General features: G+C 49.1%; 1 protein-coding gene across 1 annotated transcript; it reads right to left on the bottom strand.

The window, feature by feature from the left end:
• Positions 1–5151: 5151 nt before the first annotated feature.
• Positions 5152–19047, bottom strand: xxylt1 (xyloside xylosyltransferase 1). The gene is made up of 5 exons (XM_067229858.1): positions 18844–19047; positions 17743–18397; positions 14184–14331; positions 10750–10882; positions 5152–6140 (listed from the first exon to the last, which is right to left on the bottom strand). Exons 2-5 carry the CDS (start codon positions 18268–18270, stop codon positions 5744–5746), a joined length of 1206 nt encoding a protein of 401 aa, XP_067085959.1. The 5' UTR covers positions 18271–18397; positions 18844–19047; the 3' UTR covers positions 5152–5743.
• Positions 19048–24320: the final 5273 nt, after the last annotated feature.

Genomic DNA, 24320 nt, shown 5'->3' with positions numbered 1-24320 from the left:
TTTTTGCCCCCCTAAAACTCAGTCAATATTTGGCCTACATAGACAACCTAGGTGTCAAAAGGTTCGTCTTGGTAGCGATTGAGTTGCTTCTATTGGGATGTACGTTCCGTTGCATGGTTTAGGCTCAACTTAAGTTTTTGTGGCTAATTTGCTAGCAACAGTCACTGACGTTACTAACGTCCCTACGTCACTAACGTCACGAACACAGCTAAACTTTATGTCAAAAGAAACGTTCTCATTTCCGGCGCTTTCAAACAATCAGTGAAATGTGGAGCAACAGCAGCTAGCTTGCCGATAGCAAACTTATTTTGAATTAGCCATTTCCCCCTACATTAATGTCAAACTTATTTACGTTTTGGGGGGCATATATTCAGTTAGCAGACGGTACTGTTTGAATCGCGATTCCATCTGAATTATACTGCCAGTGACAACGTTGTTACAGTAGCTTGTTTCAAAGGGGGTTCGCAGCTGTTTCAAAGGGTGTTCTTAATGAAATATGCAATATGAGTAGGCTAAATGCTTGAAAATATAACTAGAAGGGAAAAACGCAAGCAAGCACACCGTACAATTTCCCCAGAAATTGTACCCTCTCTAGTTAAAATTGCCGTTCATTTGAATAATCTCTAACGCTTGTAACACATGCATGGTTCAGTTGTAGGGTGGCATGGAGGCGTGGAAATATGGTGTGACCCAATGCCACCATCAATTATTATAACATTGTCGTTTCAATAATGCCAATAATAAGAATATTAATATTATTGAATGAAATATAGTATAATGTACAAATATATATATTTTAGCAAGGGGAGATTGCGGTGCCAATTCTTTTTTGCTGGATCCCCCAGTTTACTGGTGACATGTTGTTGGCTGGTGCATTGTGCATGACATCCCATAATAATCATACACTTACCACTCCCTGTGTTTCCTATGCAGCCGATAATCCAAACAGATTATCCCCTCAGTAATTTCATGAATATAAAACTAAGGTGAGGGTCAGAACGGTTGGAATACTCAATAAAGCTTTAGGTTGGGACCATTACTTATGGATTATTTAGATTTTAAATACACACACAGACAAAAACGTAATGCTACACAGTGTATATTTTATGGAATCCCTCCCCGTCCTCCTCTCGCAATTTATCAGCATTAGCGATTAGAACTGCATTTAAAGCAAAGCCCCTCGGTAATCCCATACTCAAGGGGTCCACTCTGTAATCAGTAGGACCACACTGGAACCCCCCCTCTCCACCCACTGGAACCTCCCCCCCCCTCCCCACCCACTGGAACCTCCCCCCCCCTCTCCACCCACTGGAACCTCCCCCCCCCCCCTCCCCACCCACTGGAACCTCCCCCCCTCCCCCCACCCACTGGAGAGAGAGGAGAGCAGAGGAGGCATGAGAGAGAGGAGAGCAGAGGAGGCATTAGAGAGAGGAAGAAAGGGGGAGATAGAAAGGACTGCCTTAAAAAGGCCAGTGGACAGTATGTAGGTCAACGATTGATAAATCTGCTATTGAGGAAAGATGATTCACTTCCTGAGACACAACGTAAATACTAGCTTTGAATAAGAGCGAGAAAAAAGAGAGAGAAAGAGAAAATATGAATGAAACTAGAGGCCAGCAATGAAAACAAGACTCGGAAGAAGAAAAAAGCAACAAGAGAAACAAAGGAGTCAAAAGACAGTAGTTGTCAGGGGGGGGAGGGGGGGGGGGGCAGACAAAAGAACAGAAGTAGGTGAAGGTGAAGCATCTCTTGGCAGATCAATACTCCCTTTCATTTCTCTATGATATTTTGGTCTCTCAGAGCTGTGTGGACAATGAATCCAGGCTGTGACTAAAGACCACAACAGAAATTACTTTCAGTAACTGTAATAAGAGCCAACAGCTCATATCTACATGAGGAAAAGGTGTATATAAGGGATGCAAGTAAATACAAATAAATATAAATATACAAAACGAATTTGTGTCATGTGTCATGAATGACCTACTGGAAATATAAGACTAAGACACCCTAAGGCAGTCTCCATGGTAACACACATACGGTACATGAGCAGATCCATGATAGTCCAGAAAGAAGAACACACACACCTGCACAAACCCCATCAACTGATTTTGTGTGTCACACTGTAGGGATCTTTCGGCCAAGACCATCCAAATTGTGTTCTTACCTTGTGTTGTGTTTGTTTTGTGTTAGTACGTGTTTGATACTGGTCTGTCTGTGTGTGTGTCTGTGTTCCGTGGGGGTGTTGTGTGTATGCCTGTGTGTGGGGGAGTGTGTGTGTGTTGGCACAGTGCCCCACTGTGAGGAATGTAGGCCAGATGTTTCCTGAGTGCTGCGAGGGTTCTCTCTCTCTCCGCTGCCCACTTCTCCGCCTCACAACGCCTCACCTTCATCCCCTCCCGCCTGCTTGCGGATGCGTCCTTCAACCAGTCACGACCAAGCGTGTCGAGTTTACACGTTAAGTTCTGCTTCAGTATTCATACACAGCGTTTTAATGTGATCAGGCCTTCTTCCTCCCTGAAAATAAGCCTTTATTTTATAGAGCGCCACAAAGAACCATCGCACGCGTGGATCTTCGACTTTTTGGTCTCCGTGGATAGTTGTGTGACAGTGGCCGATCTCGGGGTGCGAGCGGGAGGGGTCACAGGCTGCAGCGATCGCTGCCTAGCAACAGGTGGCTTCACGTGTTGAATGTGACCCACTTCTGCTTCAACCGCTGTCTGCGTCCAAGTGCTTTTCATTTCCATTTGATCCCTAACCTCTGTTTAGAAAGGATTTGCTGTGGACAGTCCCGTTGTCATTTGAGAACCGATCTGAGTTGCGATTGTTTCCGATGGCTTAGTCTTCTGGGGTGTTCTGCGGTATGGTGGTTGGTCCGGTTTGAGTGTATATTGTTTGTATTATGTATAAATGTTATATATAACAATGGGTCAGAAACACAGCTTTACATCGGTTTTATTGTTCTGATGTCTCTATATGAGCAAACCAAACCCTCTGAGAGCAGAGGTGGCATAATTATATATTTTATTATTGTGATATTTAGTCATTTAGCAGACGCTCTTATCCAGAGCGACTTGCAGTAAGTACAGGGACATTCCCCCGAGGCAAGTAGGGTGAAGTGCCTTGCCCAAGGACGTCATTTCGCACGGCCAGGAATCGAACTGGCAACCTTCTGATTACTAGCCCGACTCCCTCACCGCTCAGCGACCTGACTCCCAATTGCTCAGCTCTCTTGGCAGAGAACCAATATGAAATAGCACTTGACTTATTATAGTACTGGACTGCATGCAGCACTAGACAGACAGTATTGATATAGTACTGGACCCATCAGGTCTCTAATATAGTATGAAACCTAACCGAGTACTTATAGAGTACTTAACCTATCAGAGACTGATATAGTACCAAACCCAAGAACAGTCTGTTTTCTGGCCCCATCACAGTATCCTTGCATAATCATGCTGGGGCTGGTTCTAGGAGCTGGCACACAGACAGCCTCTCCAGACTTTCTGACCTGCTTATTCTTCGCCTGCCAGCGGAGCTGCCGGCAGGGTGTGTGTGTACAGACCAGACAGTCACCAGGGGAGTCCTACGGCTTAGCCTGCACACGCAGCCTCATAAAGGAGCCGTGGGGGCAGCTCGGCCTGCTCCTGCGGCCGCCACATCAGAGGAGCGAGGCTAGGGGAGGAGAGGCGCAGCAGAAGCCCCCTGTGCTAGTGCTGACCCACGGCGTCATCATTCGATCATGTTTTTATTACCGGCTGTCCAGCAGGTCTGATGTGGAACCTTACCTGATGCAGATCATTACTGTACTTCTACGACACAGTTAAAGGGGATAAAGAATATCCCTCGGTGGCAGAGGGCACAGTGGTGTTTACGCCATCGCCCGTGGCCTCTTCAAATCTGACCCCGATTCTACAGCCCATGAACCTTTTAAAGAGCGCTCAATACATTTGCACTATATTCATATTTCTCTACAAAGTTGGAAGCGTACAAAAAAATGTACTCATTTAGTATATTCACGTACTTAATGACAACTTGATACGTGAAGTGTTGATCATAAGTATGTACTTATGCTTCGTAAGCACACCTTGGGCATATAATTGTGTTTGCCTGGGTTCTTTCTTTCCATTTATCTGAGAAGCAGAGTGGTGGCAGCCGTGTAAAGGAACCAGACCGACTCATTACGGTCCCACTGCCCCCTCACGCTCAAACAGAGAACTGGGGATCACAGCTGGGGTGTGTGAGAGTCCACCAACACCATGGTTACTGTCAACTGTCCTTCAGCTCCTCCAGTGGATTTGAAGGGATTTCTGTTCAAATTGCACATTTTTCATCCAACTCTATAGCAAAGGGGGGGGGGGAACAAACAAACAAAACAATTTATGATCGTTTATTTCATCCACAGATAAACAAAGATTGTGTTTGTCAGATGCCGTCCACTCTTAAAGAATACAATGGCATTATGGGTAAGACGTATGACTTACAAAATATAGCCCCAAAAACATTGTGTTCCTACTGAAAGTCAGTTATTTAGATATGAAGCCCTTTCAATGGAAAATCCACCAACATACAGTATACACTGTAAATACTATACAGTTGCAAGCTTTGGTCGCCTGGATGTTGGACAGTGGTCATGCGTCCTGGATGTGGACTGATCCTCATTCTACCGAGTTGAGAGTGAACTGGATTGTCAATACTCCTCCAGAATGTGAAAACTAATAATCGCTCAGTCAATATGATGAGCACACAAGCTCACCGTCGACACAACACGGGGCAGAAGAGCCTCACTACACAAAACCAAGACAGACAAACACAAAAGATGAATATGGATACAGCAACCACACACAGCTTCCACACCCAGAAACAGTCACATGAGAACAAGCTTTATACAAGCTATCAAACGAAACGAAAAACAAACAAATGCCACCAAAGGTGTTTTTAAGAAGTCAACCCAAACCCGTACAGAGACAACTCAGAGGTCGGTGGATTTATACTATCTTGGTCTGACCTGGTATAGGGTCAAGGGTCAACATAGGGACCACAGATTGGAGCAGGTGTTGTGTAGAGAGAGGACAGCCACGGTACATTGACTATTGTATACTCTACAATTGTCATATAAAGACTATTTAAACCGCCCCCCCCCCCTCCCCCCCATCTTCAACCCTTGCAGATACGGTTGAAGCTTGCACTCTGAGAATAAATTACGCGTACGCATATTTCAGAAACTCACTCGACACTAGTTTTGCACATTTTAACAGAATGTCAGAAACGGATTCTCAGAGGTGCGAGGTCAGCTTCGTTCTTCCTCTTCCTGCGTGAACGCTGAACATGCTCGTCCCTTATGCCGTCAGAGTAGGGACATAGAAAGTGGGTCAGTGTATTCATCACTGCAGCTCGCTGCCACAAGTCTATCTTTGGTCCAGACGTGTGAGTGATGTGTGTATGTGTGTGTGTGTGTTACAGGCGTGTTGATGTGGTACAGGCTTGTGTGTGTGCGTGTATGGGACAGGCGTGTGTATGGGCTACAGGCTTGTGTGTGTGTGTGTGGAACAGGCCAACAGAAGCCCACAGGAGGGCAAATGAAGCGCACAGCCCCCCGAAAATGACAAAAAGAGAAGGGCACACAGTATCAAGAGAAATCTCAAAGAATATTCCAAACTTTCCATTTGAGATCAATCCAAGCGTCTCTTCTGGGCACTCCCCAACATGACCGCATGTCGTGGTTCTCTCCGGTCTGGACCGGATCTCAGTCGTCCGGGATGGGCGAGTTACAGTTGCCGTGGTAGATGTAAACGGGCCGGTCGCAGCGCGAGTACAGCAGGAACACCTCGGCGTAGCCGTGCTCCCTCCACCAGCTGCACAGCTGCCGGTTCCAGCCACAGGACAGCGGGTGGAACAGCCCCGGGTGCTCCATCCCGATCATGGTGAAGAAGTCCTGGTCTCCCAGGTGACCCCGGAAGCGGTACTGGTCGGCCAGGCGCGCCACGCTGCCGGGCTGCAGGAGCTGGTTGTAGAGGGCGGAGCTCCGCATGGCCTCCAGGTCCAGGAGCATCACCCCGCTGTTGAAGCCGGGGAGGCCGTCCGGAGGGGGGGAGCCCACCCTGGTGCCGGGGTGCTCCTTGCGGTACTGCCAGAAGGTGTGCCTGGGGAGGAGAGGAGGGGGGAGAGAGGTGGGCGAGTTCCTCTCTTTGGTCGTGCTTCCCTGCAACGCCGCAGGTTCGCTATGGGGGATCAATGGAGGAGCTATACCACCTACTACTATACTGGACTTTTGGTCTTCAGAGGTCAATCAAGTACCTACTACTGCTAAACTAGACCTGGAGCTTAGAGATGAGATGCCAGTAGTACAGGGAAGCCATAATACTAGTAATAGAATGAGAAGCTGCACCAATACTAATACTAATAATAATAGTTGTAATAATAATGATAATGTATTCATTTAGCAGACGCATTTTTATCCAAGCCATCCGATGTACTGAACCACACCAGAACTGGGACAGATATTCAGCTTTCCAAACAAATGGCAGCAGTGTTCCTGTGCGCTGGGAAATGTGAGGAGGTTCTGCAGAGCGTCGGCTTAATGAGACAACGTGGGGTCGTTTTTCTAAGGTTTTGTCCCTGCGGCCTGCTGCTACAGGGTTGTGAGGCATCTATGGCATGTTGGCAAGGCTGTGGTCGGCCAGCCAGTCGCCAGCCAGCCAGCGTGTGATGTTCTGCTCTGCCAGGCCCTCTGGCAGGGCATCAGCCAGGGACAATGTGTGCCACTCCAACTTCATTAATCTGCCCTCCACTTCTAGTCAGAGCACCGTGTTAACTCAGAGCAGTTTAAATACTCACATGGAGAAGAAGATGAACAGAGAGAGAGCGAGAGAGCGAGAGAGAGCGAGAGAGCGAGAGCGCGAGCGAGAGAGCGAGCGAGAGAGCGAGCGAGAGAGCGAGAGAGAGAGCGAGAGAGAGAGAGAGAGAGCGAGAGAGCGAGAGAGAGAGCGAGAGAGAGAGCGAGAGAGAGCGAGAGAAGAGAGAGAGAAAGATTGCAACATAATAATAATGTACATTTACAAAGGTTGAATTGGTCAGTCAGTCCAAGTTACATACAATTCAGGTAGGTTCATTTTTCTATTTTTCTGTATTTGCTTTGGACTGATTTTCAAGTTGTAGTTGGAGGTAGCAACACATTCATTCTATTCAGCAGACACTTCCATTCATTCTAACAGTGTTTCAAGGGACAGTCTGACTTTACTTATTGCAAACACCAACAAGACTGGCCTATGTCACCCAGGTCCTGCATCAAAACAACACTGCATGCTGTTAGTGAGGGAGAGAAAGAGTGGGAGGGGAAGAGAAGGATAGAATGGGGGGGAAGGAAATGACAGAGAGGGAGGGGGAGAGAGAGAGGGGGGAGAGGGAGGTTGTTTGGACTCCCAGGAAAGGTTTGTGGTGCAGCTGCTCTCTGCTATAAACATACATCTGACCTCATCAGGGACCTGAAAGGGGACTGCACATAATGTTTCATGTTATTGGAAAGAAAATGAGATGACAGGAATATAACTGGGCCTTTGGGCTTATCTAAACGTCCCCGTTTTAGACAACACTGCCTTATGCATGAAACGCACCTACACAGACACAGACACAAGCTGCTTGTGACTATGGCGTGTCAGCACGGCTCTGTTAGCTTAGCATAGTGGGATATTATCAGCGACAATACTTCGGTTTTCTGGTGCTGTCTTCGTCCCTGCTCTCTCCAGAGTCATTATTGCACTGCTTTAAATCTCTCTCATTGGCAGAATAAACTGTATTTCGAAGCAAGGCTTGATTGAAGAAAAAAAAAAATACAAACAAATCACTTGTATCAAGCCGAAAGCTAAGAGACTGAGAAAGTATCAGATTTAGCTTCTCAGCATTCTTCCCCACTGCAACCAGTTCACTCTGAACACTAGTAGCGCGGCAACACTCCTGTTGAGTGAGTAAAACCTACATCCGTTAGAGCTGTGCGTTCATGCCCCGAGTGTGTGTGTGTGCTTATTAGCGGATGGGTGCACCTGTGTGTGTGCATCTTTTATTTTTTTGTCTGCAGCTTTTTTCCCTCCAGGGGAAGTGATTACAGACTCATCCCGAGCAGCTTTAGCGCTATGCCACGGAAGGCTCCGGTTTCTCCAAACAGATCCCTATCTGTGCTCCGCGCTGAGCCCTGCCTGTGTGCCTGTTCCCTGGGCCGTGCAGGGGGCAAGCCCCCCCCCCCACCCCCTCCGGACCCTCCCCCGTCCGTCTGACACACACACACACACACACACCGTCAGGCAGCGAAGCTCACGTCATTGACCACGTAATCTCTCTGCTGGGCTGGTGGGGGAGGAGGAGAAGGGGGGGGGGGGAACCCAACAACATCCTCCGCTCCTCAGCCTTAACCCTCAGCGGACAGGTCCAGCGATGGCTTACTGTCGTCACGGGCCGGGGAAATCACCAATCTCGCCGGGCCTGTTTGTCAAAGTCAGGGGCTCCCCCCCCATCATTAAGGTTGAGGAATACTACCCTGACTGCCTGTTTATCCTAGCCGGGGCTTCGTCATTATTCAACGGCGTGAGCCCCTGTCACACCCAGGAAGAGGCCCTCTCCCCGGGATCTGCATGTGCTCTCGGTGGGAAAGCAGAGGGCCTCCTGTGTGTGATGACAGCCTGGCCTAAACAGAGAGTTGGATACACGGAGGACAGTTCCCGTGGACTGCTCTCGCTCTGGAGCCTATGAAAATGAGGTGTTCACAGATCTGTTACTGAACGTGTGGCCAGATCAACCTTTGTAAATGAAGCTCATTGTGTGCAGTTTTCCTCTCGTACCTTACTCTAATAAGCCCAGCATTCACACCCTAACCCAGTCGTCTAACCCTAGACCAGTCTAATCCTAACCCAGTTTTCTAGGTCTGCCAGTGGACACAGTGGTCGCATGGACACCAGATGTGTTAGTGCCTCTCTATCTTTCCTAAGCAAACATCCTCCTCTGACTGGACCTCGTCTGGTATGTGCTTGTTTTGCACGGCGGCCCCGCACACTTCTGAAGCATGACACATCTGTTTTTGAAACGGTGGCGGAGGTAGAACAATGGGTCTGGGAGGACGGCGCTAGGTCTCCGCGAGCCCAGCGGTACCACACAGGAAGGACGAGAGGAAGAGGAGGAGGGGAGGAGGATGAGGGGAGGACAGGAGGGGAGGTGAAGACAGGAGGGGAGGACAGGAGGGGAGGGGAAGACAGGAGGGGAGGACAGGAGGGGAGGAGGATGAGGGGAGGACAGGAGGGGAGGTGAAGACAGGAGGGGAGGACAGGAGGGGAGGACAGGAGGGGAGGGGAAGACAGGAGGGGAGGACAGGAGGGGAGGAGGATGAGGGGAGGACAGGAGGGGAGGACAGGAGGGGAGGAGGAAGAGGGGAGGACAGGAGGGGAGGGGAAGACAGGAGGGGAGGAGGATGAGGGGAGGACAGGAGGGGAGGACAGGAGGGGAGGACAGGAGGGGAGGAGGAAGAGGGGAGGACAGGAGGGGAGGGGAAGACAGGAGGGGAGGACAGGAGGAAACAAACAAGCTCACGGGTTCAGGTCCGAGCTGTCTGTAGTGCCCCCTGGTGTTCGTCTGGCAGGTCGGGGGAGATAGAGACTGGGCCATATCAGCGAGAAGCCTTTAATAACCAAGACGCCTCCAAGGTGGGACTCAATACGCCCTTACAGAAGTGTGTGCACGGCATAGTGATGTCACATTCTACCGGTGGATTTGGTGCTGCCTATCGCGGCCAGAATGCTCTCAAATATTCAATCTCTTTAATTCAATCTACTTTAAATCTCAGGATGATTTCAAATCGTTTGAACTCTTCCTGGTTGAATGAATAAAAGACCATCCAGACCAGACCATCCCTACTGCAAGGACACACAAGCATGCGTCATTTTGTACAATCACATGTGTGCATAGGAGCCAACCTGGTTTATCTGAGAGCAGCAACCTTGTTCTTCGCAGGAATTATTAACACTGTCAACACTAGTGCCAAGGACAACATAATTGGCAGAAATTGTTCAAGGGAAATCTTCCAGCACTCGGTTACCACACTTCCTGGTAAATTAAGGTTTCATGTTTGAGAGAGACTGAGGAGAGGGAGAGGAGAGACAAGAGAGAGAGGAGAGACATGACAGAGCGAAAGCGAGAGAGAGCGAGAGAGAGAGAGGAGACAGGCGAAGGAAGAGAGACAGAAGGAGAGCGAGAGAGGAGAAAGGACAGCGAGGGAGAAAGCAAGGTCACATGGATGGGCACGGCGAAGGCTTTCCACTGGCTGCAGTGATGACCTTCGGAACGTCACAATAGGACCAGGAGCAAGCCTGATCCTGACCCACAACAGCAGTTTCCTCTAGAGCAAGCCTGCCTAACAACAACCTTCCCTCCCTCCCTCCTGCCCAACGCTACTCACTACAGTGTACTGAGCAGAGCGCTTTGAATGCCATTCCTATCTACAAGTGCTTGAGCATTTGTATAAATTTTCTGGGCAAATGTTTCAGACTAATTTGTAAGGACTCCGAAGCTGAGAAAAAGGGTTTGTGCGTGTGTTTGTCCAGTACCAGTGGGCAAGTCGGTCTGTGTGTGGTAAGAGTGAGTGAGGCTGTGTGTGTCCAGTACCTGTAGACAGGTTGGTGTGTCTGTGAGAGAGTGTGTGCGCTGTGTGTCCGGTACCTGTAGACAGGTTGGTGTGTCTGTGAGAGAGTGTGTGTGCTGTGTGTCCAGTACCTGTAGACGGGCTGCATCTCTCGGGCTATGCCGATCACAGCTCCTGGAGGGAAGCGGCCAAACTCCTGGAAGAGGTCCCTGATGTTGGTCTTGTACTTCAGGTCCAGGTCTAACTGCACCATACGCTTCAACTCTGAAACACACAACGCTCCTTTTAGGAAAAGCACAACTACCAATCTTTTCTATGCCTAATATGCTACAGTGCAGATTCAAAAAGGAATGGCAGAGACATTTCTGTGAAAAGGACCAATAAGCAGCATCGGTCTCTAATCTGATACAGGTTATATCTAATAAAATCGTATACAGGGTGTAGCTGTTCTAATCTGATACATGTTAAATATATGTTCTGATCTGATTCAGGGTTGCATTAGAACCCTGAGGCAGTGTTGTCTTGCAGCTGTTCTAATCCGATGCAGGGCGTAGCAGTACTAATCCGATGCAGGGCGTAGCAGTACTAATCCGATGCAGGCGTAGCAGTACTAATCCGATGCAGGGCGTAGCTGCTCTAATTCGATGCAGGGCGTAGCTGTTCTAATCCGATGCAGGGTGTAGCTGCTCTAATCCGATGCAGGGTGTAGCTGTTCTAATCCGATGCAGGGCGTAGCCGTAGTCAGGCCGGTTCAGCACAGCTTGCATGGGCAGTTACAGTCACCAGGTCATTACAAAACTGACCTGTTCATTGTTCTGCTTTCCTGTAACTGGTTGGCATGGTGATGAAAGACCAGGAAGTGCTTCAGATGCTGGAGAAGGCATCAAGGGTTAGTGCCTCGACATACTCCAGCTTCATACGTGCACGTATGCAAGTGCGCAAACGCCCAAGGATGCTCAATGAGGGCCTGGCTATCACCCAGAGTAAGGCTGAAATGCAGAGACATTGCACTCTGTAGAGATGCAACCACACTCTTCTGTAGTGATGTAGGACCCAACTCTCTTCTGTAGCGATGTAGTAACCATCCGCACAACCCTCTCCATGGTTATGACTCACGTACCGCATACAAATAAGCACTCAGAACAGTAGACGAGCTCAAACCCATCTGGGCTCACACCGTGTGGCGCTGAGGGGAAGGTGGAGGACCAGCGAGCTAACAGGGTTAGCGGGGTTAGCCTGAGGCATCGTCGATCACCCTGGCGCTGGGCCTGCGTCAGGCCCTAGACACTGCCATGTGGGGGGGTTATCGAACACCCTCACATCCAGCGGAAAGTAGGTCAACCTGGTTGTTACCTTAATACCCCACCCTTGCGGGCTCACGGCGGCATGGGGGTAGGGTTGGGTTTTGTTCCGGGAAGCCTGAGGGTGATCCAAAAGGTCAAAACCGGTTTGGGAGGCCGTGGTGGAGTTTGTCAGCTGATTTCAAAGATATGACGCGTCTCTCGCCTGAGCTCGGGGAGTTGGCTATCACATGTCAAAGTGTCACATGTCCCCCCCCCCCCCTCTGTCTGTCGCTAATGGCAGGTGTGTCTCTCTCTCTCTCCATGTCTCCCCTTCTCTTATGGCAGGTCTCTCTCTCCATGTCTCCCTTCCCCTCGCTCTTTCTCTCTCACGGCAAGTGTTTCTCTCTTTCCATCGCTCCTCTTCCTCTCTCCTGCGGCGGCGGCGGCGGGGGGGCTGAGAGCAGACTGTATGTAGGTCACCAAACGTGACACTCTGCTGCCTGCTTCCTTATTGTGTGCAGTGATGGAGGTTGGAAAACCAATTTCCCCATTCACTCCTGCTGTCCTCTGGGTGAGGTGGCAATGCCTCTGACACACTGAGGATTGGAATAGCTCTTTGTCAGAGACGTACAAACAGCAGTTTATGCAGAGATAGTTCTGAGGCTTCTTTCATAGTGGTATTGTCCAGTAGTCCTCGTAATGAGGAATGTCGATCTTCTAGAACCATCCTCACAATCAACCGTCGACCAGAATCATCTAGGGCATGACAAAATTAAAACGTGACATTTAAACGTTTCCGGAAGGTGCCAGATCTTTTATAGTTGTGAACATGCATTCTAAATGTTGTACGTAAGATTCCGCAAGCCAGTCCAACCTAACCCAGCCCCAGTCCATTTCAGCCGAACTCAACCCAGTCCAGTCTAACCCAGCCCTATGTGGCATAGCTTCACCCAGACCATGCAGCCCATTCTGGGGCAAGGACATTCTCACACGGGCTGTATGGATCTTGCAGTGAATATGCAATATAACAGGGGTCCTTCACTGCCGGGTAACAAATCAGGGAGGGTCGCTGGAATCAGGTAGCGACAGATCTGTCCTCCAATCGCTGTCCAGGTCCAAACATGTTCTCAAAATGAGCTGAATGTATGAACTACTGTGTGTCTGCAGGCCACCGGACTGTCTGAAACGCATCTGTGTCTCTCAAAGAATCTATAGTAAGATGGGGTCCAGGAGGGATGGCAGGAGGTTGTCAGGTCCAGACTTGTTGACAGAACCTCCAGGGGCTGACAGGAGCCTAAAAACATGAGACATCTGTGTACTGTTGCATGTGCTGCATCTCTGCAAGGCTTTGATAATAAACAAATTACCACCGAAGTGCATTTCCATTACGTACTATCCTTTCCGTATCAGTTGCGCTTCTGACACTTGTTTTTCCAGACACTGATCAGCTACAGTGAGGAGTGGAAAATTTACTTGGAGATGTGGCAGCTGCCATCATTGAGATAGCAACTACCAGCCCTTAGGGAGCACAGACAGTACAGAGGAAACATCTAGTACATTGTGGGAGGGGCTACTACACTATGGAAGGCGCTACTGTGTTGTGGAAGGAGCTACATCACTGAGGGAGGAGCTACTACACTATGGGAGGAGCTACTGTGTTGTGGGAGGAGCTATATCACTGAGGGAGGAGCAGCTGTGCTGTGGGAGGAGCTACTAGACTGAGGGAGGAGCTACTACACTGTGGGAAGGGCTATGGCACTGGGGGAGGAGCTAGAAGACTGAGGGAGGAGCTACTACACTGTGGGAGGGGCTACTGTGTTGTGGGAGGAGCTACATCACTGAGGGAGGAGCTACTACACTGTGGGAGGAGCTTGAGAGAGGCGCTACACCGAGTGAACAGCTAGGACCAGCACACAGTGAGGCGGTCATCGCTGCGGTCATCGCTGGGGCAGGAGAGCATCCTCCCTGCGGGGCCCCTCCTCCACGCCACGTGTCTGTCAGGCACCTGCCTGGGCTCCTCTCTCTAGCTGTGCACAGCCCCCCTGCCGCTCTCCCTCTGGCCATCCCTCCCGCACTCTCTAACACACTCTCGCTCTCTCTAGCACACACTAACACGCGCACCCTCTTTCACACACGTACACATACTTTACACTTCAATTGGAGAGCTACATTCAAATACATACAAATATTTCAAAACCAATGTTCGTAAATCTGCATGACAGACGTTGCAGATGTGAGGCTTGTGTTAGCAGGGGAAGCAGTGGGGCAGGGCGGGCGTGTACCTTGGGGCATGATGTGGTGCATGGCCACGGACAGGAAGAAGATGGCGTCGCTGTAGTAGGCCCCGGAGCCGGCGCTGAAGTGCTTCTGCATGGCCTCCACGATGGGGAACAGCTTCTGGGTCAGCTCCTCCACGTCATGGAACACCGCCTGCAGCCCAACACATCAGAACCTCAGGAACACAGGTGACCCCACCAGGAGGGGACCCTCCCTCGAAGAGGGGACCCCTAAAAGCCTACAGGACCTTACAGGTTGTCCCCCTATAGGTGGGGGTGTACAGCATGTGACCCCTCCATACAGGAAATTACCCCTGCAAGAGGTGACCACGACAGGTGGTGACCCTGCAGGAGGTGACCACTTGAGGAGGTGACCCCTACAAGAGGTGACCAGGACAGGTGGTGACCCTGCAGGAGGTGACCACTTCAGGAGGTGACCCTGCAAGAGGTGACCACTTCAGGAGGTGACCACGACAGGTGGTGACCCTGCAGGAGGTGACCACTACAGGAGGTGACCACTTCAGGAGGTGACCACGACAGGAGGTGACCCTGCAAGAGGTGACCACGACAGGTGGTGACCCTGCAGGAGGTGACCACTACAGGAGGTGACCCCCTACATCTCTCACGAGTCTCCCAGGAGCTCTAACTCCAGGAAGTGTGGATCGGATCGTGCTCAGTGGAGAGCCGAAGCTGATCTGGACGATCTCTCTCTGGCTTACTGAAAGAGGATTGTAGAAATGCAGTAACCACAGGCTCTTATGCGGGCGGTTTATAAACCCTGTCAACAAAAGTAAGTTTCCCTGGTTACTGTTCTCTAGATAGACTCCTTAGAGATCCCACAGAGCACGTTAAGAGACATCCTCATCGATATGGGGAACAAATAATGACACCACGTGTCTGCAATGTGCAGACAACATTTAATGTTCCATAAAAGATTACTTTAAGCCCCTCGCCTGCAGTATGTCTGGAATCACAACAATCCTGCTGGGGATTTTCCATTGTGCAACAGTAGTACAGAGATTACTGTTCGATAAACCCCCCAAAACTGGGCTGCTTTTCCATTGATACAGAAATAAGGTACCAGTGCTTTACATACAATGCATTTTACCATGTCATCACAAAATGTGTATGGTATTCATGAACCTCCTGGGAAGCAGTCCCTTATGGTGCCAGGTGTCACACGGTGTAAATTCTTGCGTATACATATACACATATACTGTATATACAGCATTTCATTTTGGCTACGCTACTCTTATAGAACCCGGCATTCGAGCGTGCACTGGCGGCCTGTGGAAAGTAGAGCTTTGCTTTACTTGACGTTCGCCTTCCGAGCGGATGGGAAAACACACAAGGCCTCGGCCATTTCCAAGGATCTCGCACTCGTCCAGAAGAACCGCGTGGAGACACACGGCACAGTCGGTTACAATCCTCTGCAGTGGGAACGCAGTGTTTCCCCAAAGGGTTACAGCTTTGGGAGGGGGGGGCGACCATGTAGAGACAGAAATGACATGCCGTCGTGTAAATAAGAAATAACATAAGGCCATTTAGTTTGTTTAATAAAACAGCAAGCTAGACACCTGTTTTATAGGAAAGGTTACCTTAAAGGACTTATTTTGTGATCTGGCCCTATATTAAAAAAAATTGCCGTTGGGTAAATTTATATAATGGTAGGGGAAACATTGGGAACGTGGCGTAACTAGACAGGTCTGAGAAGAGGTGGATGCTGTGTTGATGGTTACCTTCTCATCAACAGGCCCATTACTACTAGTTATTTCTAGTTCTATTTCAGCATCAGAATCTGGTTTAGTGTCATAGTAGTGTAATACATGTAGTGTAATACATGTAAACTTGAATTGTAGACGAGATGAGACGTAGACAAAAAGAATTAGGAAATAAATTATAATAAAGAAATAAAATTAAATGTGTACAATATGACTGTTGCTTACATAAATAAAATAGCTGTACAAAATGTGCAAAAATTCACGTTATTTCTAGTTGGCTAAATGTTATTGATCTCTTTCAAACTCTGAATTAGATGGCTCTCTGTCTTTATGGGGATGACGGGAGTCAACATTAAACGGAGATCAAACCTAGAGAAATTCAATAAATAAATAAGCGAGTGGCCTGGAATAGATGTTCAACCCTCACAGCAAGTGAGTCACACGTGAGAACAGGGACATCCTGTTAATCTTTCAGTCTGAGAATATCCAGTTCCATTTCCAAATCACAGCGGAACATCAGCCTTGAAAGAAAGAAAGCGAAAGAAAGAAAGAAAGAGTTGAAAGAAAGCGATTCTCTGGCTGACATTGCCTACATGCAAACTCACTCCTAATCTCACTCCACACTTTATGAAGTAACATGTACAGGATTTAAACACACACACAGATACGACGGCTGACCCTAACCCTGAGCAGCAGAGAGCTCCCTGGCCTGGGAAGGGAAGCCATCATCAACAGCATTTCCTCTGGCCTTTCTGGTTCGCCTGCTTCGGGGCAGAAAACAGGAAGTGAATGGGACTACCAGGGCTCTGGACGGCCGCTACATCACGTAGCTTCCTGTAACACAGCACCTGGAGAGCACTGTTTTGTTCCATAGATACATAAGCCCAACACAGTGAACAACCTCAATAGAACAGGGGTCTTGTAACAGATACTCCTCTAGCGATGTAGTCAGTACTCCTCTCTAGTAATGTAGTCCATAACAATACTCCTCTCTAGAGATGTACTACATAAATATACTTTTACATTTAGTCATTTAGCAGACGCTCTTATCCAGAGCGACTTACAGTAAGTACAGGGACATTCCCCCGAGGCAAGTAGGGTGAAGTGCCTTGCCCAAGGACACAACGTCATTTGGCAGAGCCGGGAATCGAACCGGTAACCTTCAGATTACTAGCCCGACTCCCTAACCGCTCAGCCACCTGACTCCTCCATATATGCATCTCTAGTGATGCAATACATAACAATACTCCTCTGTAGAGATGAGATCCCTAACAATAATCCTATCAACAATACTCATCTAGGGATACAAATCCTGGCATATGTCCTTCCTTTAGACACAAACAAACAAACAGTTGCATCACAATCGCATCCTTTACTTTAGCTGTTGATTGATGGCCAACACTGCCCTCTGGTGTTGAAAATGATGAATGATTTTGTATATGGTTCGTTTTGAATGAGTTTGGATTGGTACATTAAGTGAGACTACCCGTGTTTATACGGTCAGGTCCACCTATCGCTCAACGTTCTATAACAATGCAAACCCAGTGAATTCGACATGCTACCGGTGGTCATTGATATAGTACTGAATAAAGTACTGTAACTAATCTGTCCATCCATCTGTCTAGTAGTGGTCTCTAAACCTGCTCCACAAGAGCTACCTCCTATGGGGTTTCCCCTCAGAAAATGAATGAATGAATCTGTCACACCCGATTCTAATACTTGTTGAATCAAGTTAGATAAAACTGGAGCTGGAGCCAAAAACCTATAGGAAGGAAGATCTCCAGGAACAGGGTTGGAGACCCCCTGTCACACGGTGACTGACGTCCCTGGCCTCGCAAGCTCACCTCGTACTGAAAGGTCGAGTCCAGGAGCAGTTCCGGAAGCATCCTCTCCCCCAGCTCTCTGCTCAGCTTGTCCGTGACAAAATGAAGCACCAGCCGCTCTCCTTCCAGGAAGCGACCGTGTTTCACCAGGGACAACATGGCCACGCGGAACTTCTCCTGCAGGCTGCGGCTCTTGTCTACCTTGGTGAACATCATGAGCACGTGGTAGCGGCCGTCCCCGTGCGCTCCGCTGTTGTTCCTCCTGCTCCCGTCCTCCTCCTCATCCTCCTCTCTCTCCTCCTTTCCTCCTCCCTCCCCCGGGCGCTCCAGCCTGGTGTCCAGGGAGAGGTCGGCGTCGTTCCTGTTGGCATTGTGACTGGCCTGGGTCTGCTTGATGCGTTTGGTGGTGCTGGAGAAGTTCTGCCTCTCAGACCCAAAGTAGTAGAAAGCTACGACGGCCAGCGCTGCTGCGAGAAGCAGAACCATCTGATAGGACCTGAACGTGCTGATCCTGCCCATGGTGCTGGCGACAGCTCTCAGGATGCCCATTGCTACTCCAGCAGGGGGCTAAAATGGTGATGTGTCACGTATGGGGCGATATGAAGAAGAATCCTGACCGCAACATCCTGGGTTCTTGTGTACTAGTAGATTGGTTGCAGGCTCAGTACTCCTTTTCCTGTGAAGAGTGCATGGAATAACATTAGTCACCATTGAGCTCTTAGGGTTGGGGTTAGGCAGTGAAGTTCTTACATTAGGGATAGGCCATTAGCAATTTCTGTATAGAGCTACCCAGATAGAGCTAGCTCTTAAGATGGCTAGCTAACTTCCAAACAAACTGCAGTACGGGTTTCTCCGTACCATTTCCTGAAAACGTATGTTCCTATTAAAAGTTTACGGACTATTTTAGCAGCAAAATGTATGCTCTTAAACTCGTTTCTGAACCAGTTCTGCAAGCTAGGCTGTGTGACAGCTTGGATAAATATAGCTGACTTATGTAGCGAAAGAGGCTTTAACCATTGCTATATAACCCCTAAACCTTGCAGGGTAGACGGTTAGCGAGTTCTAGGTCTTTCAAAGCTTGCTAGTTGGCGTTTTCAAAATAGTCCATAATATATACTGTACCAGTGCATGAAACCGTCAGTCGTTAAACACTGTCCACACGTGTAATCCCGCGCTGTAATTAATAAGCCGCAAGCGCAATTGATTAGTTGGGGGCGAGGTCTGTGTGGTGGCAGTCATATAAATATGAAACAACTGTATCTTGTCATCCCTCACTATGCTAAATGAGTGGATATTAACTAAATTATACTAGGAACAATTTTAACAGCAGCTAAGACTGCGAAGAGTACTACACCGGAAGACCACTTACGTCCAATGAGAGCGTCTTAAAGGCATAGAGCGAATTTGTCATATTGTCTGAATTTTGGATGTTATTTATAAATTCAGTTTGTACCTCGCTTTGGATGTGGGCGCTTTATTAACGAATACATTGAAATCAAATTTTCATTGTGGGTATTTTTTATCAGTAGCCTTTTTATTTCTTTGATTTTTCTGAAATGAAATTATTAAATGGGTCCCCTTATAATAAATAGCCTTTATTTCACAAAGTGTGTTGGATCTTCTGTTAGGACTCACGTTGGGCCGTCTCTGTACAGGGAGAGGTAAGTGTAACATGGGACAAAGACAAGTACTGGGATCCAGGCAGGTTGTCTACAAGTACAATGAATCAAAAACAAGCAAGGGTCAGCACAGGGACACGTGTGGAGGGACAATCATTAATGCCTTCATCCCTTCATTCAATAATTTCTTCCTTCATTCATTCATTCTCATACAACATGCACAGGTGTGCCGTATGAGACCAGACTAGCTCCAGTACCAGGCCCTAGTGAGACTAGCTCCAGTACCAGGCCCCAGTGAGACTAGCTCCAGTACCAGGTCCCAGTGAGACTAGCTCCAGTACCAGGCCCTAGTGAGACGAGCTCCAGTACCAGGTCCCAGTGAGACTAGCTCCAGTACCAGGCCCTAGTGAGACTAGCTCCAGTACCAGGCCCTAGAGAGACTAGCTCCAGTACCAGGCCCCAGTGAGACTAGCTCCAGTACCAGGTCCCAGTGAGACTAGCTCCAGTACCAGGCCCTAGTGAGACTAGCTCCAGTACCAGGCCCCAGTGAGACTAGCTCCAGTAACAGGCCCTAGTGAGACTAGCTCCAGTACCAGGCCCCAGTGAGACTAGCTCCAGTACCAGGCCCTAGTGAGACTAGCTCCAGTACCAGGTCCCAGTGAGACTAGCTCCAGTACCAGGCCCTAGTGAGACTAGCTCCAGTACCAGGCCCCAGTGAGACTAGCTCCAGTACCAGGCCCTAGTGAGACTAGCTCCAGTACCAGGCCCCAGTGAGACTAGCTCCGGCTGTGAGGCTTCATGTGTACATCTGTTTCTGCACACACATTTATCCCTTCCCAAGGTACACAACATATCCGCGCCGCTCTCTCTCTCATGAGCGAGTCAGGGGGAAGTACACTATATGGACAGCAGGGGAGGCTGTTGTGCCAATCCTATTTAGCTAGGAGCTCTGGAGACACAAGAGTGAGTCTTCCACTGCCCCCCCCCCCCTCACACAACTCTGTCTTGGGCGGTTGGAGCCGTGCCAATGTTGTCACTGATAATAACCATCACAATCTACCTTCAATATAATTCCATGATGTGAAAGCACTTATGGGTGTTTGCTAAGGCATACTGACTGGGATTGTGTCACGCCTGCCACACACAGACTCATACTGCACACCAAACACACACACTCACACACCTACCATACGCACGCACACACACACACACAAAGTGGAAAGGCCTGCCCGTGGCTGAGTCAGGGTTGGGTAAACCCGATCAAGTTTAAAACCTTCAAATCCGTGTCCTAAAATGGGAGTCAGGTGGCTGAGCGGTTAGGGAAGCGGGCTAGTAATCTGAAGGTTGCTAGTTCGATTCCCTGCCCGTGCCAAATGACGTTGTGTCCTTGGGCAAGGCACTTCACCCTGCTTGCCTCGGGGAGAATGTCCCTGTACTTACTGTAAGTCGCTCTGGATAAGAGCGTCTGCTAAATGTAAAATGAACCATATAGCTGCTCCCGGGTGGAGCTCGGCTGGGTGAGGTGAACAACGTCAGGGGCCTCTCTTTCGACAGACCAGCCTGCAGTCTGAGGGCCTCCTGACTCGAACTTACAGCCAGGAGAACAACGCTGAACTACCCTGCCGTGTTTGACTTGCTCTCTTCTTCCTTGGCCTGATGTGGGCACAGCCGGCTGCAGCCTGCTGCCAGCCTCCCGTCCACCCCCTCTGTCTTCCCCTCCCTCCCCTCGCGTCTGTTCCCAGAACCTGTTTACAGATGGTCTGTATGATAAGCAAGAGCCAGCCAGAGAAGAAACACATGCTTATACCCCCATACCTCACCCCTGACATCATGATACTGTGCTCAACCAGTCACCCAGCAAGTCTCCCACACACAGACACATCGCTCTCTCGCTCGCTCTCTCGCTCGCTCTCTCTCTCTCGCTCTCTCTCTCTCTCTCTCTCTCTCTCTCTCTCTCTCTCTCTCTCTCTCTCTCGCTGTCTCTCTCTCTCTCTCTCTGTCCCTCTTTCTTTCTCTCCATCCATCTTCCTCCTTCTCCCCTTCTCTCTCACTTTCACTCTTCCTGTCTCGCTCTCCGTGTCTATCCATCTCTATCTCTCTCCCACAGTACAATGTGTGCTTTTGTTGTGAGTTTCAGTTCGGGAGGGTTTGAGGAAGCCAGCTACTATAATTTCAGCTAGTGTGTGAACAGATGTGTCTGGGAGAAGTGTGGTGGGGAAGATCAGGTTATCTCTGCTCCTATTGGTTCAGCAGGACCATGTGATTGGTGTTAGCAGACACTTGATAGGTTGTTTCCAGACCTGTTGTGGATGTATTACAGTAGTACAGTGTAATAATGGGTGTAATGCAAAGATATACACACCTATAAACACACACACTAACCCCCCACACACACATCTACAACATGTGCACACACACCTGTAAACGCACATGTATTCACAAACCATGCGTACACACATACACTCACAAACCTCTAAACATATCACATTACCACAAGGAGGAGTCATTTGGATTCCAGTCACATGCTTGATTACACAAATGTTATCATCGTCCTCCATCGTGACCTCTGACCACTGGAATCAGATTGATTGATTGATTGGTTTTGTTATTGATTAGTTGATTGCATTATTGACAAGCCTGAGGAGCTGGTTCTGGTTGGTTGCTTCAGTGTGTTTACCTCCCGGACTGTCTGACTGGCCCTGTCGCCAATCTGGCGGTGATGTCATCATAAACACATCTTTGTGTGCCTTCCGCCAGCCCTAATTGGCCAACACACGCCTGTCGGTTGTCTGTGATTGGATGTGCGTCCCTCTACTTGGTCTGACAACAATCCAGGTCATTCAGGAGGCTGCGTAGAGGCCTTCAGGAGCATGACGATCTCTTCTTGATCTGGTTATCCCATTTCAGATGTTTCCAATCTCTCCAGACCTCTGTCTATCTGCATCTGTCTGCCTGATGGCTGTTTGTCTGCCTGCATGCCTCAGTGTTAGAGGGTGGCTGGCTGGGTGGGTTGCTGGCTGGCTGGCTGGCTGATTGGCTGACTCCCTGTAGCACGAACAGATTCAACAATGGGTTCATTAAAACATGTGCTTAACCTCTTTGTTTATTGTCACCGTGCCAACCTCAGAGCTTGACCAATCGGTGGGGACATCCCGGTCCTGTGAGAGAGTGGGCTGTGTTTGAAGAGGAGTGTTTACAATTCCGTATCCACGCAGCTCTGGGGGGGATGAGAGAAACCGCAGGGTGTCATTACCCAGCAGTACCCTGTCATCACGCGCTGGTAGGCGACCAGCTCGGAGCGTTCCTCTGCTGTCGCTAACAGCCCTCCGATCCTGGGCTCTGGTCTGGCCTGAATGGGAGGACTGGTTCAGAACCTGCACCTTGGACTGGGAACACAGGGTCATCTGTCAGAGAGAGAGGGAATGAGGGAGGTAGGGAGGGATGATGGTTGGGAGAGGGGAACAGAGTGAGAGGGAGAGAGAGAAAGAGAGACAGAGAGAAAGAGACAGAGACAGACAGAGAGAGAGAGAGAGAGAGAGAGAGAGAGAGAGAGAGAGAGAGAGAGAGAGAGAGACAGACAGACAGACAGACAGACAGACAGACAGACAGAGAGAGAGAGAGAGAGAGAGAGAGAGAGAGAGAGAGAGAGAGAGAGAGAGAGAGAGAGAGAGAGAGAGAGAGAGAGAGAGAGAGAGAGAGAGAGAGAGAGAGAGACAGACAGACAGACAGACAGACAGACAGAGAGAGAGAGACAGACAGACAGACAGACAGAGAGAGAGAGAGAGAGAGAGAGAGAGAGAGAGAGAGAGAGAGAGAGAGAGAGAGAGAGAGAGAGAGAGAGAGAGAGAGAGAGACAGACAGACAGACAGACAGACAGACAGAGAGAGAGAGACAGACAGACAGACAGACAGACAGAGAGAGAGAGAGAGAGAGAGAGAGAGAGAGAGAGAGAGAGAAGCAGAGGGATGATACCCAGGGTTGGCCTTGTACGACATTGAGATCCACACACACACACACACACGCAGCCTTTCTCCTCCAGCCTGCTGCTGCTGTGATGTGAGAACAAGGAGTCACACCTTTATTTGTTATGGGGAAGGGTGTTGGGATTAAAGTCACGCATGCGCGTGTGTTTGTGCACGTGTGTGTGTGTGCACATGTGTCGTGTGTGTGTGTGCACATGTGTCGTGTGTGTGGGTGCACATGTGTGTGTGTGTGCACATGTGTGTGTGTCGGAGTCGTCCCAGAGCCTCTGAGAACATATGCCTTCAAAATGCTGTGTAAGCAGAAAGAGCAGCATGTGTTTCTGATCTGTCTTTTTATCCCACAAACACCCCATAATACTGCTGCATGGCATTCTAGGCTTCCTACAGGGCCCTGCGCTTCAAGTTACTATGACGAATAATGTGTCCCTCCTGTGGCCCAGCGTGTGTGTGTGACCCTCCTGCGGTCCAGCGTGTGTGTGTATGTCTCCTGTGTTTCAGACTGTAAAGCTGTATTCAAAGAGTGCACTGGTCTTCGGTGAAGTCCGAGCAGAAAGGCTTGGATTCTTAAATTAGCATCCAAACGCTGTTAGCTAGCTAGTAATTTAGCTATGCTGCACTGTCCATACTCTGTTAGCTAGCTAGTTATGCTGTACTGTACTCTGTTAGCTAGTTGCAGCTTTACACACAATGCCAATGAATCAATGGCCATGAGGTCAAGGGTTAGACTGTTTTTAATCACTCCTGGTTCTGTATTGAATACTGTGCTGATTGAATGACTACAGGTCTTCAAGGGCCTGCTGAACTGCAGATGTGGCAGAATCTGCCAGGACTGTTCTGTTGCCAGCTCTAAGTGGAGCATTGAGCTTTGCCTCATCTGACTTCTTTGGATGACTTGGATGGCTGGCTGGCTGGCTGACTGTTGTTGTACTTAATTGACGGATTGCTTGGTTCATTGGCTGACTGACTGTTTAATTGACTGACTTACTGATTGATTAGC

Source organism: Osmerus mordax, chromosome 26 (assembly GCF_038355195.1).
Source record: "Osmerus mordax isolate fOsmMor3 chromosome 26, fOsmMor3.pri, whole genome shotgun sequence".
Classification (NCBI taxonomy): Eukaryota; Metazoa; Chordata; class Actinopteri; order Osmeriformes; family Osmeridae; genus Osmerus; species Osmerus mordax.
This window is presented reverse-complemented; position numbering and strand designations above follow the sequence as displayed.

Bases quoted from the DNA above. Each gene is read 5' to 3' on its own strand.
- xxylt1 (XM_067229858.1), bottom strand. From the start codon at position 18,270: ATGGGCATCCTGAGAGCTGTCGCCAGCACCATGGGCAGGATCAGCACG. The intron at 14,332-17,742 runs GTGAGCTTGCGA...GTTGGGCTGCAG, and splicing joins ACTCGACCTTTCAGTACGAG to GCGGTGTTCCATGACGTGGA. The intron at 10,883-14,183 runs GTACACGCCCGC...TGTGTGTTTCAG, and splicing joins GCACCACATCATGCCCCAAG to AGTTGAAGCGTATGGTGCAG.